General features: G+C 45.7%; 6 protein-coding genes across 6 annotated transcripts; 3 read left to right on the forward strand and 3 right to left on the reverse strand.

Annotated features, from left to right (window-relative positions):
* Nucleotides 1-549: 549 nt before the first annotated feature.
* Nucleotides 550-1,370, forward strand: CTAM01_09392 (uncharacterized protein; the record flags this gene model as incomplete). Its single annotated transcript, XM_060525411.1, has 2 exons — nucleotides 550-644; nucleotides 695-1,370. 2 exons carry the CDS (start codon nucleotides 550-552, stop codon nucleotides 1,368-1,370), a joined length of 771 nt encoding a protein of 256 aa, XP_060379867.1.
* A 2,142-nt stretch (nucleotides 1,371-3,512) lies between these two features.
* On the forward strand, nucleotides 3,513-5,727 carry CTAM01_09393 (major facilitator superfamily transporter; the record flags this gene model as incomplete). Its single annotated transcript, XM_060525412.1, has 6 exons — nucleotides 3,513-3,638; nucleotides 3,899-4,111; nucleotides 4,168-4,312; nucleotides 4,380-4,557; nucleotides 4,610-4,658; nucleotides 4,714-5,727. The coding sequence occupies 6 exons, from the start codon at nucleotides 3,513-3,515 to the stop codon at nucleotides 5,725-5,727; spliced, it is 1,725 nt and encodes a 574-aa protein (XP_060379868.1).
* Nucleotides 5,728-7,121: 1,394 nt separating this feature from the next.
* On the forward strand, nucleotides 7,122-8,997 carry CTAM01_09394 (major facilitator superfamily transporter; the record flags this gene model as incomplete). Its single annotated transcript, XM_060525413.1, has 7 exons — nucleotides 7,122-7,294; nucleotides 7,358-7,412; nucleotides 7,477-7,576; nucleotides 7,638-7,722; nucleotides 7,813-8,312; nucleotides 8,373-8,756; nucleotides 8,816-8,997. The coding sequence occupies 7 exons, from the start codon at nucleotides 7,122-7,124 to the stop codon at nucleotides 8,995-8,997; spliced, it is 1,479 nt and encodes a 492-aa protein (XP_060379869.1).
* A 101-nt stretch (nucleotides 8,998-9,098) lies between these two features.
* CTAM01_09395 (uncharacterized protein) lies at nucleotides 9,099-9,923 on the reverse strand (the record flags this gene model as incomplete). Its single annotated transcript, XM_060525414.1, has 1 exon — nucleotides 9,099-9,923. One exon carries the CDS (start codon nucleotides 9,921-9,923, stop codon nucleotides 9,099-9,101), a length of 825 nt encoding a protein of 274 aa, XP_060379870.1.
* Nucleotides 9,924-11,450: 1,527 nt separating this feature from the next.
* Nucleotides 11,451-11,714, reverse strand: CTAM01_09396 (uncharacterized protein; the record flags this gene model as incomplete). Its single annotated transcript, XM_060525415.1, has 1 exon — nucleotides 11,451-11,714. One exon carries the CDS (start codon nucleotides 11,712-11,714, stop codon nucleotides 11,451-11,453), a length of 264 nt encoding a protein of 87 aa, XP_060379871.1.
* Nucleotides 11,715-12,804: 1,090 nt separating this feature from the next.
* Nucleotides 12,805-14,486, reverse strand: CTAM01_09397 (glycosyl hydrolase family 43; the record flags this gene model as incomplete). The annotated part of the gene is made up of 2 exons (XM_060525416.1): nucleotides 12,805-13,857; nucleotides 13,914-14,486. The coding sequence occupies 2 exons, from the start codon at nucleotides 14,484-14,486 to the stop codon at nucleotides 12,805-12,807; spliced, it is 1,626 nt and encodes a 541-aa protein (XP_060379872.1).
* Nucleotides 14,487-18,595: the final 4,109 nt, after the last annotated feature.

Below are 18,595 nucleotides of genomic sequence, written 5' to 3' on the forward strand. Positions count from 1 at the left end.
TGTCATTATTTACACGAGTTTCAAGACATATTCCTTCTGTTTCCCGTGACTTAAGACATATTACCAACCTACGCGGAAGCGAGGTCCTTTGGCAACTGACAACAAACTCCGTCATACGAAGTTATCCCTGCGCTCCACGCCTTCGACTCCAGGTTTTGAACGGCTTATATGTCAAGTTGTCTCAGTCTTCGAGACTCGACCCACCCGAGCCAATGATCCCATAGCTATCTGAAAGTTGGCAGAAACATGCACAACTCCCATTCGTCGACTAGCAACGGCTGAGATGCAGCCATCCAGCATGGTGTGCCATTTGGTGTGATCTTGTGTTGAGCTGAACTCGTGTTCGGAGAGATTCTAGAAAATCTTACTTCATGGCAAGCCACTTACACAGATGATAACTTAGATCAGTAGAGCGTGGGAGGTCTTCATAGTATCCTAGAAAATTATAAAGTCGTGCTATGAGATGGAGGATTAAGGATTAGAACAAAGTCTCTGCAAGTTTTTTATCCAATCTGATTCAACTCGTTCAACCTTCTCATCTCGTCAATCATGATGTTTGTCTCGACTACAGTCTCGATCTTTGTCGGCATGCTCGCCATCGGGACCACAGCGACCACTACCCTCGCAAGATGCAACGCGGACAAGTACTCCTCCAAACCTCCTCTCATCCGTCACGATGACTAACACGATGAAGCTGCTACCGCGCCCTCTTCCCATGCCCCTCCCCGTCCGCAGTCTCCTCCGCCTCCGCCTTCTGCGTAACCCTCACAGCAGACGGCACAACCGCAACAAACTTCCCCGCCCGCGCAACCTCCGCCTGCGGCACCTCCGCATCCCGCTACATCTCCGCCTGCGCCTGCGGCCCCACCTGCACTCCCTCCCCGACGCCCCCGTGCGGCAGCCCCTCCGGCACAAACCTCCTGACCAACGGCGACTTCGAATGCGGCATCAGCCCCTGGATCGTCCAGAACCTAGACCAAAACGCCCGCGTCGGCGTCACCTCGGCAGCATCCCACACGGGAACGCATTCGTTCGAGTCCCGATTGCTGTATGATCGGAACTCGCAGGACCCGGTCGTCAGCGCGCGGCTTTCGACGCCTGTGTTTTCCGTGCAGCCGGGTGTGCCGTGCAGGTTGAGGTTCTGGTCGTATTTTGATAATCAGGCGGCGGGGTTCATCGGGATCCAGTTTAATGGCGAACCGAAGAGGACGCTAGATGCTGGTGATGCGGGCGGGTGGGGGATTTGGAAGGTGTTTGAGGTGGAGTATACGCCGGTGACGGATAAGCTTGATATCACACTCGAGTTTTTGTATGGGCGGGTTGCAAGTGTTGTGAGGGTTGATGGGGTTGAGTTTGGGTATCTTCATTAGAGGTGGTGTCGATTCCGCAAGTTGCTTGGGTGATGGTGTCGACGTAGGTTCAGAGGCTACGTACGCCGATCTTTCACAGCTTGCGCGGCAATCATCTTGATGCTAAGCTTTTCCATCTGACTTGGCTTTTCCTACAGTGCTTGGCGTGCGGGTAACGGCAATCCTGGAATGCAATGTGCCTTTAAGGCAAGTTGGACGTCAACGTGTGGAGGCCATTACGTTCCATAGCTGCTTGATGAGGATTCATGCATATATCGTTGATTGCTGCCAAGGATCTGATTGGATGAAATGTTCGAAGTAACGGTGACGAGGGAAGGTGAGTCGTGGGCATCGCGGTGATGCATCGACATATATGCATATCGTCTTCTAGCCACGGCCCGGTCCGAGAGATTAGTTCGCATAGAGATGACATGCGGGAACTTCTGTACTTCTCACGCATGCTAGGGCCGACGGAGGATAGTGTTTATCGTGAGGTTCAAGACGAAAGTTCCGGGTCCATACATGATCGACGTGATAAGAGACCCGCATCGCGCTATGTTTTGTCTGCAAGTGGGTGGGGATGACTTCCAGATTCGCCGATGGTGCACTCGAACGCCATGTAACTCCGAACCGGGCAACTCCCCTCGACCTATCAACTCCAGCCATTTTAGTGGCAGCTTGAATACGTGTAAACGTTCTGAATGACTCAGCATCTCGAGGGATTAGGACCAGACAGTGGCATACACAAACTGCCCGGATCACAGCCGAGGACATTGCTACCGTAGTCACGTCTTACCTGCCACTTCGAAACTTGCTAGACGCTGCTCGGTCGAAAGTAGCAGACACCCACATGCACATGGACGAAAGCGGCCGTGGACAAACTGTTCCCTGAACCAATAATAGCCGTGACAACTTCTAGATCTTTAATCTTGTCTAATTCGACGCAATGAGACCATTACAGCCTCCCGGTTGTCTTCTCAGCCACTCAAGTTTCGCAGCAATTCCGCAATAGTACCTAAGGTGGCCTTGGTCGTCACCTCTGAAGGGACTCGTTGTGAAATAATGGAAAGGTTCGTCTTAATACTTTTCTACGCCTTAATTACTTGAATAATTATTCAGAATCACATGCTGGACCTCTGGTGTCTAGAGTTTTAAATCTACCTCATGACAACATTCTGTCGGCATATCCAAATTCTGGTTTGTTCGGCACACTATCACCGCCGACTCAGAACAGGACAAAGATCCCATTGGGAACATGAAAATCCGTTGTCAAGCTAGCCATCTTGGCGTCGGAAAAGGCCAAGAATGCAAGCTACCACAATGATAGCAGTCCACAACCCTTGTGATAGTGATAGCCAGGCCCGTCTTTTACACGTAGATGGTTCAGGTTGCTTACATTGATGACGCTTAACTCCGGCGTTAGTGCCATTAAGCTTCCAGGAATCCGCAGTCCTGGGTCCAGAACCGCCAAGACAGTGTTGAGATCTCTAATGCAGATATGAGCGGCGAATGAAGTGCCAAATGAGCATTGACGCGCGGCCACGATAGGATCAAATGGTATGGCCCTCACATCTGCCCGATAATGTTGTCACTTGGTAAAACACTATGGAACTACCATTCTCGTCAATGCAGCACTGCATAATCGTGAGCTTCATCAGATACGATGCTGATCTAGAGGATTTCGAGACTGATTTGAATATCCTCTCGGGATCCACTTCGAAACAAGACGGAAATATGACAAGCATCAACAAAGCTGACGGGGACCGGGTGCTATGATAGAGAATAAAATGATGGGCGAATAAGAAAGCAATGGTGCTTTTCCGTCTCCACGTCTTTGATTTCACATCTCTCAAAGGAGCCCACATACTGGTCAGCAACGCGATTCCCCACCGTCTTGATGGAAATGCAACGACAAGCAATCAAGCCAACCGGCTCTCTTCAACCTCGCGCATGCGGATGTCGCGCAATCCATCATTCCAATGAACGCACAGGGAATACAACCCCCCGGCTGTAATCCCACCAACGGCAAAGCCATGTCTCGCCCATGTCTTGCCACCTATCCCAGCCAGCTTTCTCCAATACCGTCGACCTGCGCTCGAACCAGCCTCCTGCAATGTGACTCTGGCGAATGCTGGCAAGAGCAGCACGTTGGCCCCTGCGGACATGACGGATACCACCACACGGATAAGGTATTGGCATCTGATCAATAATCCGTCTTGCAGTCCGACATTTCCGACTGGCAATGGCACCATTTCCCCGCACTCTGCGGCTGCCAAGTCTGGGGTTAGTGTGAGTTTGGGGTGGGTTTTTTGGGTCTGGGGTAAGAGCCGGATGATCCCAGCCTTTCTCCGCAGTGGGCTTTATCTGTCCCCTTTGTATTAAGAGGTGGTCCTGGTCAGATATAAGTATCCGTGGGCAGAAATCTTCATCCGTGACTTTTCTCGAGACGAAGAGGTTCAGAGCTGGGAAAGGCAACCTTTCCATCATCTCAAGTCGCAGAGCGTCTGTCGTCCTTGCTCCTGTTTCCTTCTCACCTTCGAACCGTCCAGACACCAGAGCCTCCCGTCAAAATGGCCACCCACAGGAGCTCCATCGAGAAGAACGATGCCGTTTTTGAACACAGACCTTCTGGAGAGGCTCATCTCGAAAAGGTGCCTGAAGCCATCGAAGTTGGTCCCTACCGCGTGTATGGATTGTCCACTGAAGATGCCGATTTCTTCAACAACTACCCCGAAGAGAAGAGGAAGAAGACTTTCCATAAGGTGGGTATTGGAAACGCTTAACCATCACGACCACACCGACTGATAGGCGAGAATAGGTTGACGTTCGTCTGATTCCCATGCTGGCTCTGCTTTACTTGATCTGCCACATCGATCGCGCCAATATCGGTAACGCCAAGATTGAAGGCATGGTTGAGGACCTAGGCATGACTGGTGTGCAGTACAACACTGTGCTATCTATCTGTGAGTGCCATAATCAGCATCTTAACATTCGATCTGAGAAGGAAATTCGCTAACCAGCCCTAACCAGTCTTCATCCCCTATGTCCTCTTCGAAGTTCCTAGCAACATCATCCTCAAGAAAGTCAAGCGTCCTTCGTTCTACCTCGGCACTCTTACCCTCTGCTGGGGTATCATCATGACCTGCACGGGACTGGTTCGTAACTTTGGTGGATTGATGGTAACTCGCATTCTTCTCGGCGTCTTTGAGTATGTTTCGCAACGTTTGGGGTCGTTTGAGTACTCTGGCTGACATCTGCAGGGCTGGTTTCTTCCCCGGTGCAATTTACCTGACTTCTTACTGGTACATGGTGAGTATCCAGACTGCAACAGCCCCTTGACGGATGAGCTAACGAACATCCCTAGCCCAAAGATCTCGCGGTCCGAATTTCGTACTTCTACTGCGCCAGCGCCTTGTCAGGAGCCTTCTCCGGTCTCCTCGCCGCCGCCATCGCTGAAATGGACGGTGTCGCCGGCCTCGAAGGCTGGCGTTGGATCTTCATCCTCGAGGGTCTCGCCACCGTCGTCATGGGTGCCTGCTGCTTCTTCTTCCTGATCGACACCCCGACCCTCTCAAAGCGCTGGCTCGAGCCCGAGGAGATCCGATACCTGGAGCTCTCCATCTTCATCAAGTCGGGCGGCGGTGGTCGCGAGGAGGCCGGCGCCGGCGGCAAGGTCAACTGGAGAGATCTCAAGATGAACTTGACCAACTGGAGGATCTACGTCCAGGCGTACTTTTTGGTGTGCCAGTCGGCTCTGTCGTACGGTATCAAGTTCACCCTGCCCACCATCACCAAGGCTATGGGATTCGCGAATACACAGGCCCAGCTTCTCTCTGCGCCGCCTTACGTTGCTGCCGCCATTTCGGCCATTACCTTCGCCAAGATTTCTGATCGGTTCTTCTGGCGTATGCCCTTCTTGGCGATCCCTCTCGCCATCGTCGCTATTGCGTACGCCATCATTCTCTCCCTAAACGGAGCGCTCGAGGCGAAGAAGGGAGTCGCCTACTTCTCCGTCGTCCTTGCAGTAGTCGGCATCTATCCCATTCAAGCCGCGGCCGCGTCGTGGAACGCCAACAATATCGCCCCGGCCTCCCGAAGAGCGATTGGTATCGCGCTGATGAACTGCGTGGGTAACGTCGGTGGCATTGTGGGTAGTTTCATGTACCTTGAGAGCGAGAAGCCCAAGTACCCTACCGGCTTTGGCTTGAGTTTGGCCTTTGGTGGATCTGGACTGATCGTGGCTCTCTTGCTCGAGTGGAGTTACAAGTCGGCCAACGCACGCAAGGCTGCGATCGCGGAGGAGGCGAAGACGAAGTACACTGAGGAGGAGTTGTTCAACTTGGGAGATAGGTCGCCCTTGTTCAAGTATGTGCTTTGAGGACGGAGAAGGGTACTGTTACTGCACCTGCCCCGACTTCAAAGAGTCGGCTTGTTTGAAGCGTTTTAGTTAGGATCACGAACGAAGCGAATCTTGCAATGAAGTTCCCAAGTTGAAGACGACCATTCGTTTGATCAAGGCTTCTTCTTTCAGTTGACTGTAAACCTACACATCACTAATGGTAAAAGCATCGACTCACTATAAGTACAACAGCCGATCAATGCAAGGCAGTGTATTACCATATTGTCATGATTGTATCGGGATCTTATCTTATCGCCGAACCCGCATCATCTTCCGACTTTTCGGGATTTGAACGGCACGGCCCGGGAGTCGGTCCCGGCGGAGGCCTAAAGCCCGGAGAGCGGCCGGTGATACGGGGGAAAGCTCCAACGGAAAGACGAAAGTCTATTGACCCCACGTGGGCGCATAAAGAGCGGCCAAGATCAATGGAAATATGCAGAAAACGCTGTGCAACTGTTTGTCGGCGCTCTACCCCATAGTCAGCCAGATTACCGAAGCCACACGCGCCATCTCAGTTGTTTGTCTCTAGAAGTCTCAAGACACAGCAGCGGCATCGCCGATGAAGACTCACGGAGGCAGGGAGAGGCTAAATATAAGTGAATTGATATTCTAAACCACACCCGAGCCCACGGCCTTGAACCCGAAGATTGCTCATGTCTTCTCCCATTGCGAATTTACCTTTCCGAGAACGGATAGGATCCACCCCGGCAAACTTCAACCGGGCGATAAGGCCAATGAGATGATTTCATTACACATCGCGGACACCGACTCCGGCGCCACCCTCCATCGGGTCTAGAGCGCTGACTTTGCAGCTGTCAATTGACGAGTCAATCTCGCCTGTTTGCTTCCCCAGGTGTTCTGGCCGCAGTGCTCCTCGAGTCCTTGTCGCTGCCACGCCCTTCATGCGTTCATGGCTTAGCGAGTAACGGCAACCCCATCCTATTCCCGGCGGGGACCAACAGCCAGCAAAAACTCAAACACGCCCAACACGCGCTTCGGTTCGGAGAACTCGAGAGAGTATTTGCTTGCCTCCCGAAGCCCTCTGCTTACCAAACAGCCATATCCCCGCGGGGTCTTACTCTATACGGCTTTTGGATGAGATCCTCTTGATGATTCAGGGCTCTAGCTTTGTCAACCACATTACCTCCGAAGACGTGAGTCAATCGAAACAGAATAAACGGTCTTCGGCCCGCCGAGGAGCGAACTAAATAACCCCGCGAAACTCAATCAAACCCGTCACTACTTGCCGAGGCAGCTGGCGTATTTTCTCTCTTCCCTATCCGAAACCTGCCTCTGTCCTGTCGCAAAACTCCCATCTCTCAGTTTGACAAGCACGAAACTTGCACCTTTTCGTCTTGTCGCTGGGGCCCGGTATGCCTTCTCACTCTGATTCTTCCAGTCAACAGGACAGCCACGATGCCGTGGTACGGATGCCTGACAGTGCTTCCAGGGCAGCGGAGAATGAGAAGAATGGCTCTGCGGCGGCAAGCCCTGTCAGTCAACGGCCGAGTGAGCAGGTAGAGTTCAAAGAGGGCGGCTATGGATGGTGAGTTGCGCTCCATAAAGCCATCACAACATAATGAGGCTTGAGTCACTGACATGATACCAGGGTTGTCGTAGGCTGTGTCTTTCTCATCAATGCCCATACCTGGGGCTTGAACTCAGTGAGTTATCCTTACGCGCCCTTCCTTTCACTTCGGGAAGCATGATTCTCACACCTAAATCTAGACTTATGCCGTGTTCCTCGCCTACTACCTCAACTCCGGAGCGTTTCCCGGCGCAAGCCCAATTTCACTCGCTTTCGTTGGCGGGCTGTCCTTCTCCGTCGGTAAGCTCTCTCTCCAATTCCTAAACTTCTGCGCGTCATCTCACTCACTCGCCACAACCAGCCCTTCTCATCGCCCCGATTGTCACCTTTTGCATCCCTCGCATCGGCACGCAACCTACTCTTGGCATCGGCGTCGTGATTCAAGCGTAAGCCGGCCCGCTAACCCCCTCCCAACCCCCGACGTCTTCCGAGACGGACGGAAATTCCGCCACCCGTGTTCCTAACACAATTTCCAGGGCCGCTCTCATTGGCGCATCGTTCACGACCCAGATATGGCACCTCCTACTCTCCCAAGGCATCGGCTTCGGCGTTGGCATGGGATTTACCTTTAACTCCACCGTCGGTGTGGTCCCGCAATGGTTCGTCGCGCGCCGCTCCTTTGCAAACTCCATCGCTACGGCTGGCTCCGGCCTGGGAGGTCTCATTTACTCCCTTGCTTCCAACGCCATGATCCGCAACATCGGTCTGCCCTGGGCGTTCCGAATCATCGCCATTTTGTCGTTCGTTGTCAATGGCGCGTGTTGTCTGATGATGAAGGACCGAAACAAGGCTCTCGGCAGCGTTCATGTCGCGTTTCACAAGGACATCTTTAAGAGGATCGAGTTCTGGTTGTTTGTCGCGTGGGGTTTCTTTGGACTCTTTGGATACGTCATTTCCGTGTTCTCACTGGCGGACTATGCCCAAACAGTCGGGTTCAGTGCTAGCCAAGGGTCTATTGTGTCGGCCATGTTCAACCGTGAGCTCTCCTCCCCATCCGACATATTCCAGTCAAAGTCAAGCTAAATGTTTCTCTCAGTATCACAAGGTATTGGCCGCCCGGTCATCGGCCTGGTGAGTGACCGCTTTGGTCGCATTAACGTAGCTGGCCTAGGCACCATCATCGCCGGCCTCGCCACATTCTTGCTCTGGATCCTCGCCGCCAAACACTTTGCAGGTCTCATTGTCTTTGCCCTCTTTGGCGCATTCGCCGGCGTGCTCTGGCCAACAGTCGCACCGGTAGGCGCTGAGGTGGTCGGAATGCAGCTGCTTCCATCAGCTCTGTCTATCTTCTGGATCATCCTCGTTATCCCAGCAACGTTCGCCGAGCCCATAGCTCTGACAATCAAGGGCTCCGGACTGAACGCGTACCTCCCTGTTCAGCTGTTCACGGGATTTATGTACGTTGCGGCGTTCATCTCTAGTAAGTTGTTGCAAATCTTTCCATCTGGCAAGCTGCTTCGTTTGACTAACTGCTCATAGTTTGGTTTCTTCGCGTGTGGAAAATACGCGAACTTGAGACCTTGGCCCTATCAGAAGAAGAGCAAGACGACGCTCTTCGCAACAATGATGCTGTCTCACTTACCACTTCACGGCGTACTGGGCCTAAGCCTGGTATGATGAAGTCAATGCTCAAGGGCATGCTTACTATCCAGCGAGTGTAGTGGTCGAAAACAAAGGCATTAAAGAATCATGCATTGTCCTGAACGGCTGGTTCATGTCTATTGTAATCTAATAACGCTACTTGTAAATAAACTGATAGTTCTCACACGCTTGGGACAACCCTCCAAGCACCCGGAATGAAACTAGCCATCAGTCCAAAGATGACTCTCGGCAGAATTTCGGGCCCATATCTCGAGAAACCCGCCTTGGCCATTCCAGACGTGACACCAACGGCACTAGTCTCCTTGTACGCCTCCTCGGTTGCCAGCTCCGCAAACGCCGCACCAAGATCCGGATACGAGCACGCGAGGCCAACCGACTCCGTGCTGATCGTGTGACCGCTCGCCTCTTCGTCGATGATGGCGGGCGGCTGCACCAACAACAGTAACAACAGCTCCGGTTCAGCCTGCAGATTTGCGTGCGCCTTGCGCAGGTCCGCATAGGGCCAGTAAAAGGCGTTCTGAATCATCCATCGCACAAGCCATGGCTGCCTCGCGGAGAATCGCTCGTTCCAAGTTGCGGAGGAGAGGAGGATGAACCATGGCTTCTTCCAGTCTGCTCCCCCTTCCTGTTTGAGCTGTCTCAGTGCCGAGACGATTGTTGTTGTTGAATCTTGGAGTACGCTAACGGTTGGCTTGTTGTCGTTCTCGCCCAGGGCGCAGATGATTGTGTCGGCGCCGACGAGACAGGATTTGACGCGGGCCTCGTCGGTGACTTGACCCTCGATAATTTCGACGCTGTTATCTGTCTTGAATTGTGGAAAGGTCTTGATGAGCTTTTCGCGGGAGCGGACAAAGATCTTCATGTGAGAAAAAGGATTTGTGGGCTTGGCAAGAAGGGCTTTCAGCGTCTCGCTCCCGGTGCGGCCGGTCGCGCCGAAGATGGCCAGGGTTCGGCCTGAAGTTGATGGCTTTGCATTGGATGGCATGTTGGGTATTCGGTATTCGGAGTTATGGTTAGCCTTTTCGTGAGAGTTTACTAAAAGCTTGGTCGAGAGATTGCTAGATAGACTTGCGGGCCGCGTACCTATTTATCGAAAGCTTCTCTGTTGAACACAATGATGCCACGCCGGCATGGCAAACATCAAAGTCGGTGTCCATGCCGGCCCCTTAGTTGTCACCGATCGGAACGGAACCGCCCCGGACATTTAAAAAAAGTTGGCCCGCTTGGGAGATTTCAACATCTGAAACAGATAAGAGAACAGGACCCATCGTTATTGATTGGCAAACAAAGTGCGCAAACTTAGTACGCTACTACGGTAATAGGCACGGCTCGAGACCGTGCGGGTTGGCACGTCTTAGCTCCCGGGATCTTCGTCATAGACTTTAGACGCAGTGCAACACCACCAAGTAACACGAATTCTGGAATCAAGCAAACAAGCGTCATATCTAACAGCAACGCGTGGGATTTATGTGGCTATGTAACCCACCCCCAGATGCCATAAGTCTTTCGACACATGTTTCCGTTACCATGTAATTTCGAGGGTGCGAGGTTTTGGGTCGGTGGACGGCGGCTGAAATGTCCGCCGTGAAAGTCCGTCTTTTGTCCGGCCGCCGCATCACTTTTTTCTCGGCGGCCAAAAAAGCTTGTACCGACGACGAGTTGAGCCGAGCCGAACATTGGCTGACTTGTAGTATTATCGGCGCCAATTCCCCATGATAGCGTACTTGAGCCTTCGGCGAGGCACGGAAGCAATATGACTCCATTGACGTGAGCGGCTCTATCTCTCGCAGCACACAAGTTGCAAGTTGCAGCGCATTGGTTGCCAACCTAAGTGATACTGAGAACTTGGAGACTCTAAGTTAGCCCCGTCACAGCTTTGAGGTATACCAGGAAATACAATTATTTCCCACTACTGGCTACAATACAGAGGTAACCCGATTTCGAGTTCAGCGCTTCAGAAGAGTACGTACATCTTCTGCCAAGCCGTCATTCGCTGCACATAATTTGCAGAATCGCCATCAAAATGTGCTCGGCATCGCGTCATCTGGCAAGTAAAGACCGAGAATACTTCTACAACTGGGCGACTGAGGTTGTCTGAAAGTACTCGATGCGTTGCAGACACATGGACAGATTGCCATTTCCACACTCAGCACTCGAATGTCAGATATTGACCATACTAGAAAAGCAAAGCTTCTCAAGGCACTTTAAGGTTATTAAAGGGGAAAGAAGCAATCGGCTGCCGCCAGATGCAAAGTCTTCTTGAGATTGTGTTTGCATTCATTTACTTGTTCTTATTATCCATCCCAACGGATAATAGTTTCAACATCCAGCAATTGCATGCGCGGCGCCTAGGGTAAATCTCACCCCAAGGCAATAGTGACGAAAATGATGGTAACAATGACCAAAGACCTAATTTTATTGAGTAAGGTATAGGACTTCTCTTTGTCGGGAGTGAAGCGCTTACCATTTGATGAAGGCTCGAAGTCAATTGGAAGCTCGCATGGCCGATTGCTCAAGGGCAAGAGCTTCCAATGCAGAAGTACTCGCCGTTACCAATAGGCTTGCAGCTGCAGCCGCGAGCCTGGATATCAAGGTCTCTTTTGGTCATCGCAGGCGTAGGAACGAAGTCCTTGGGGCAAAGTCTGCCGCTGCAGAACCACTCATCGCCGATCTTGTGGCATGAGCACTGTCTAGCGACGAGCTCGGCCTCGGGAGCGGGAGCTGCAGCTGCAAGAGCGGCGAAGAGAGTGGTGAATGTGAGGATTGAGAACTTCATTTTGATTTGTTTTGGTGAGTTGACTAATTGATGGAGAGAAGTAGTTGGATGTTTTTGAGGTTAGGAGTTGTTGAGAAGTTGCAATTTCCTGCACCGATGACAACAGAAAGGAGACTATTTATGTTTCAATGGCAACTCAGAATCTACGACTTTCTTATATCTCAATTGGGTAATACAAAGTCTAGAAATCGTTTCGGCCTGTTTGCGTTTGCCCTTGGCGCCTTGAACCTTTGCGAGCTTCCCATTCTGGCCAATACTCGTATGCAGTTAAATTCTCGGTTTCGCCCAGATTTGCTGAGACTGGACCTATCTTACCGCTATCTTGTCTCAAGAGCTTGTGGTTGTTTCTGAGGCATTCTGCTGATTGGAAGAAGTGTTCTTTGAAGGATCACGCATGTGGCGGCCTTTTGCGCAGCTGTGCCTCTTTGAGAGGCACAGCCATACCCGATACAGCAGGTCGTTAAAGCAGATCCGCCGTTAGTATTTGCTAGTGTTGCTTTTAAAGGCTGACGGAATATGAGAATTGCCTAGTTACTTTGAAAGGAGTCTCTCACGTCGGGTGCTTATATCAGGGTTGTCAACCTGTCGTGGTGGGCTACTGGTCGCTGCACGATCAATTGTGACTTGGGTGTGAGGGCGAGAGCTGAATTATGCCAAGCAACGCTATCCAGAAGGCTTCAATTAGACCACTAGTAACTGGAGCTGTCAGACGGTGGTCCAGACCCTACCAAGGGCCCAGTCTAGAATTGCATCAAGTCGGAATTCCGCGAAGTCGCCAAGCCCTATAACATGCGTGACTCGTGAGATGCCAAGCAGTAGGTTAATGCACTTCAGAGGCGCAGAATACCACATTCCCGTTTAGAACTATGCTCTTTGCACGATGCGATCTTGCAGTGGTGCTCAGTAAGTACTGGATCATTTGAAAGTTTACCGATGAGTCGTACTAAAAATGACCACACATGATCGTGGTGTAGAATTGAACGCGTCCACTCCGTCTGCCTTCGCAGCCTGTGGGCTATTATGCCCCAAAAGCCGCCATACTATCCTCGAACATCTCTCTCCGACTTGAAAGATGCTTCGGGATTTCCTTTTACTCCAAAATCTCCAACTCAAACTCCCGAACCAAGATGCTACCACCCAGACGAGTCTTTGCCCAGTTGAAGACGCTGAATCGATAACCCACGAAGAAGAACCACTCATTGTTCAGCTCATACACTGGCCCAAGTTGTTCAAAGTTATCACCGTCGGTGCTAAACCAGAACGTAGCATTCGGCCACGCGCTCGATCCGGCGACGGGCGGTGAAATGTCGGCCTTGATACGGAGCCACAGATCGCCGCCGGAGATAGTAGGTCCTTCCGCCTTGACATAACCGTTCGAGGTTGTCACCCAGTCCGTCAATGAGTCTCGCACGGCCATGCTGATCTCATCAACGTACACAAGCTTAGACACGCCATCAACCTTGTGGATCCCGATATAAGCGCTCAGTTGACGCAGTGCTGCTACACCTGCTTGGTCTCCGTCCACCATTTCAGAAATATCAAGGCGAAACGTGGCCTGGCTTCTGGGTCCGATGATGCGCTGGGTGAGGGTGTTGGCGGCTCCGTACAGCCCCTCGCATACCGTTGCGGTGTGGAGTGTGACTCCATCGGGCCCCAAGCTCCAGGCGTCGTTGTTAGGGTTGTGATTCCACTCCCAGCGGGGATTCAACGCGTCACCCTCGAACTTGTCGACATAGGATCCAACTCCCTGGACTGTCTTCGAGGTTGTGACAGGCATCGCGTATTCGACACCCCAACCACCGTCTGCATCTGTGACCACCGAAGGCCAACCTTCGGCGTCAAACTTGACAGGGGCGAGAACGGGAGCACGGCCACCGGGGTACACGTCGATGAAGGCCATGTAATACCACTTACCGTCCTCAGTCGATACGAGACCACCCTGATGCGGCGCTCCTGCACCCTCGACGGGGGCCTTCATCTGCGCAATCACCTGCCGAATTTCATATGGACCCCAGGGACCCGACGTAGACTTCAGAACATGCTGCTCATCGCCGGGCTTCGTAACCCAGATGTAATAATTTCCATTGATGTGGTAGAATCTCGAGCCCTCAATGTACCTGTGGGCATCTTCAGTGTACACAAGCTAGTGAGAGTCAGTATCTGCAGTGCAGAATAGGCTCCGACGTTTTGCCAACATACCTCATTGCGGACCTCGGTAAAACCATCAGGAGATAGCTGCGCAAGGCGGATGTCGACGGCACCGTAGGCGATGTACATGGTGTCATCGGTATCAATCAATAAGCCGAGGTCGTAGTAACATTTCGGAATGGGGTTGTGATGAGTCCACGGCCCCTCTGGGCTAGACGCAGTGTAGATGTGCGTCTCATCCGTGCCTTGGATGCAGCCATACCAGTAAAAGACACCGTTGCTTTCGCGATATCCCAGGGAAGAAGCCCAGACGCCGTTGACGTAGCCCGCACTGTCACTGCCATTAAGTGAGAACTTTGAACCAGGAAGTTCAGGCACCGAGTGCGAGACGAACTCCCAGTTCACGAGGTCGTAGGATCTGAGAAGTGGTGCACCGGGAGAATAGTGCATTGTCGAAGCACTGTAATAGTACGTGTCTCCGACTCGGAAGACTTCATCGTCGGCGAGGTCGGCCCATATTACTGGGTTGGAAAAGGTGGCTTCCTGGCGGGGGACCAGTGCCTGGCCGACTTGGCTAAGGCCAAGAAGGGCGAGGGAGAAGACAGTAGACACACGGAGTGTCATAGTAACTGGTTGAAGGTGACGAGGAAATTCTCTCGGGTGTTTCCAGGCCAGGAACGAAAGGCATGAGGGTGAAGAACATCGATGCTTATTATCTTCTATAAGGATTATGTTAGTATCCCTATTATAGGGTAGTTAGTTCGAACCGTGGGTTAACGAAGAGATTAATTAAACTATATAAATTTTTATATAAATATAAAAAAGAGGTTCTAACTATAAGTTAAGCTAATTATAATAATTATAAATAGGGCCCTTAATTAGCCCCTACGTAGTTAGTTATATATTATAATTAAATTAGACTTCTAATTTAATACTAACTTTCTCTTTTTTTTATTAATTTACTTATTATAATTAAAAATATAATTTAACCTTAGGCCTATTTACTAAGTTATCTCTTTTTTTCCCTTTTTTTTACTCTTTTTATATAACCTATCCCTCTATTTATATAATAATTTTTTTACTATTTATAAATTATTCTAACCCCTTATTAAGTACTATTTTTATAAAAGTATTAGCAAGGTTATTATTATTATTAATTTAATAAATCTCGAAAATCTTATACTTTTCGTACGATTATTTAAAAGTTATAATATTAATTATAGGGAATTAATATACTAGCGTTATAAATTAATATACTAGCGTCGCTCTTATACTAGCGTCGTTATTTTATTTTTTAATTAGTTTAAAAAAAATTTATTAATATAGTTAGATTTTACTAAATATTTATAAAGTATCTTAAGCCTTTATTCCTTTACTCCCTTTATACTTAAGTTATATTATTAAACTTCAAAATTTAATTTATAATATTTATTTATAATAGCTTTTATAATTAGAATTAGAGACGTTCCCTAAGGCTAATTTTAAAGTAATACCCTTATTAAGAGACTTCCCCCTTTATAAGAACGACTATTAATTAATTACGGCCTCTTATTATTATTTAACTAATTATTATTATCTCCCTTTTTAAAAAGTAGTTATTTTAATATTAACTAATTTTATAAAATTAATAATTTTAAAAAATAATATAACCTTATTACTAAGCTCTTAATTAGTATATTATAAAATACGTAACTTTTTATATAATAGTTTTTTTTTTTAGCTTTATAAGTATAAAAGATCGACTTTAACGGGATTACGCTTTTAAAGGAAATTATATAATATAGTATACTTTTTAACTATATAATACGTGTAATATATCCTAAGTACGCGCTTAACGTAATATAGTAATTTTAATATAAAAACTACTATTTAATTTAGGATAGGTAAGCTACCCTTTTTAGTAACGGCGCTAGTTAGAAAGGTTAATAATAGAGGTTAGCCGTAATAGTTAGCTATAATAATTAGCCGTAATAGTTAGCTATAATAGTCGGCCGTAATAGTTAGCTATAATAATTAGAGGCGGCCTTCTTTAACTATAGAGGTTCTAAACTTTAATAGTAATATAGAGGTTTCTAAAAAAAGGGCTAAATAGGCTAATATTTATTACTCTTTTACTATACTAGAGCTCGTAAAAATTCTTTTTATCCTTATTACTTCTAATATTACCTAAAGCTACTCTCTATTTAAACTAAATAAATTTACTAAATAAATTTACTAAATAAACCTATTAATATATAAACTACTACTTAGATAGCTAGTTAAATAACTAGTTAAGAGGTTAGCTAGTTAAAATACTACTTTAATGAGAACCTACTCTCTTAGTATATAGTTAGCAATTAGTAGGCCAAAGATGCCCGTTAATAAATTTACCCTTTTTAAACTAGGCGCCCTCTTTAGCTAGCTCAATACTATAGCTATCGTAACTAACGTAAGTATACTTAAGAAGTGGTAAAGTACTTTTTAGTAGTACGGAATTTAGCTAGGTAATATTATAAGTACTATAAATAGCTAGGCCGGTATAAATATTAAGATTTAATATATTAACGTTAGCTTAGTTATAATAGCTATAATAAACGGGCTAGAGGTATATAGGGTTAGGGTAATAAGCTAGTACTTTAGATAGTTCTTATAGGACCCCCTAGGTAATAATAATACTTATATAAAAAAATAGATTATAATAAACCTAGCTACTTATATAAGTTAGTACTAAGAGGTCTTATATGCGTTAGAGTAGGTAAAGCTCGCCCTATAGGTAGGTAGTAGAAGGTTAGGAGCTATTTTAATTAGTAGTTAGGTATAGAGCGTAATATACTTAGTTTTCTTTAATACGTAATATATAGTACGGCCCTGGCGGATTACTCCGTTAGGGGAACGTAACTTTTTATAAATAATTATTTTAATATAGAGCTTATATTATATTTTATTTACTATTTTCTTAAAAGAATAATAAAAACTTAGCGGACTACCCTTTTATAACTTTTTTTAAAATATAACTCTTTTCCCCTTAATAAATAGTTTTAATAACCTTCTTATTCTATAACAAAATAGTTTAATAATACTCTTTAACTTATTAAATAGGTTATTAAAATTAATTAATAATTAATAATAGTATTATTTTAATAATAAGAATATATTTATTAATAATAATAAATATAGGGTCCTTAAGTTAACTTATTACCCTATTTACCCTTATGGCTATCTTTTACTTAAAATAAAGCGTTTTTTTAAATTATAACTTCTTATTATATTCTAAATAACCGATCCTCTTCTCCTCTTATAATTAAAATCCCGAACTTACTAATTCTTAGCGATTTAAAATAAATTTATAATACCCTTTTTAACTAAGTTAATAATTTTATAAAAATTAATAAATTTAGTATTATAAAGCAGAATAAGTATAAAACTCGAGGCTAAATTATTTAATATACTTTTTAATATAATTAGTTTAATAAGCCTAGGTTTATATAAAATACTAGTATTTAATAATATAAGTTTTATAAATATAGTTATAAATAGTAAATTATTACTGAGGCTTAAAAAGAGGATAAGTAGCTATTATATTATTATTTAAACCCCTAGTATAAATAATATAATTATAGCCCTAGCTTTAAAACCTCTATATACCTTTTATATTATAAGCTTATTAAGGTAGTTAAGGATATTATTAAAATTATAAATTAACGAGTTAAGATTTAGGCTTACGATATATATATTATTATTTAAGAATAGTTTTTAGAGTTTTTATTATTTAGTAAGATATTTATAATACTAAGGCTCATATAAATTAAGAGAAACTAGTTAAATACTCGCTAATTATAGCATTAATTAAGCTATTTAATAAGTAAAATATCCTATATATAGTAAAATAAGTAAATAACGAGCTAAACCGCTGTATTAATCTTATTTAGACCTTTTTTTACTATTTTTAAATATAGAAACGATTCTCTAAGGTAATTAGTTTTAATAATATTTATAATACTAATCGTTTTAAGCTCCCTCTTTTTTAAATTACTAAGTAAACCTACTTTAGATCTATTTATAACGCTACGTTCGGCCTTATTAATAATAAAAAACTAGAGGGTTTCCGGTTTTTTTTAGTAAATATTTACTAACTTATAGACTAATACTTAGTCCGTTATTCTATTATTATTATTATAAACTATAATAAGTAGATAAAAGCTATACTAAACGAGTAGTTTTTAAATATTTAATAATAACTTTATATTTACTATATTAACTCTAATATTATACTTAGGGCTAAGTAGAAATAAGTTAAGGACCGTAGTTATAGTAATAATAATAATAAGTTTAATAATAAGGGATATTAGTTATTAATATAAGTAATAACTATACTAAGTAATAAAAATAAGGCTTATATTAATATACTTATTAATAAGCCCCCCCTTTATATATATTATAAGGTCTTTATAATATAAAAGCTTATTATTTTTACTAAAACTAAGTATATTTTTAAAAAAGCTTAGACTAAGCTCTATAAAGAGTTTAATAACTAATACCTAATCCTTTAGTACCTCTACGTAATATACTTATTTTTAAGAGTATAATAGGCCCGTTACTTTATTTAAAAATATTAAAATTTTAGTACTTACGTTACTTTTAATACTAAGTTAAGTAATAATAATATTAAAACTTATTTTTTAAATAGTTTTAGTTATTTATATTAGCTTATTAACGTTATATAAAATATACTTAGTAATTAAGAACTACGCTTT

The sequence above is a fragment of the Colletotrichum tamarilloi genome, assembly GCF_030869305.1.
Source record: "Colletotrichum tamarilloi strain Tom-12 chromosome Unknown Scaffold_37.1, whole genome shotgun sequence".
Taxonomy (NCBI): domain Eukaryota; kingdom Fungi; phylum Ascomycota; class Sordariomycetes; order Glomerellales; family Glomerellaceae; genus Colletotrichum; species Colletotrichum tamarilloi.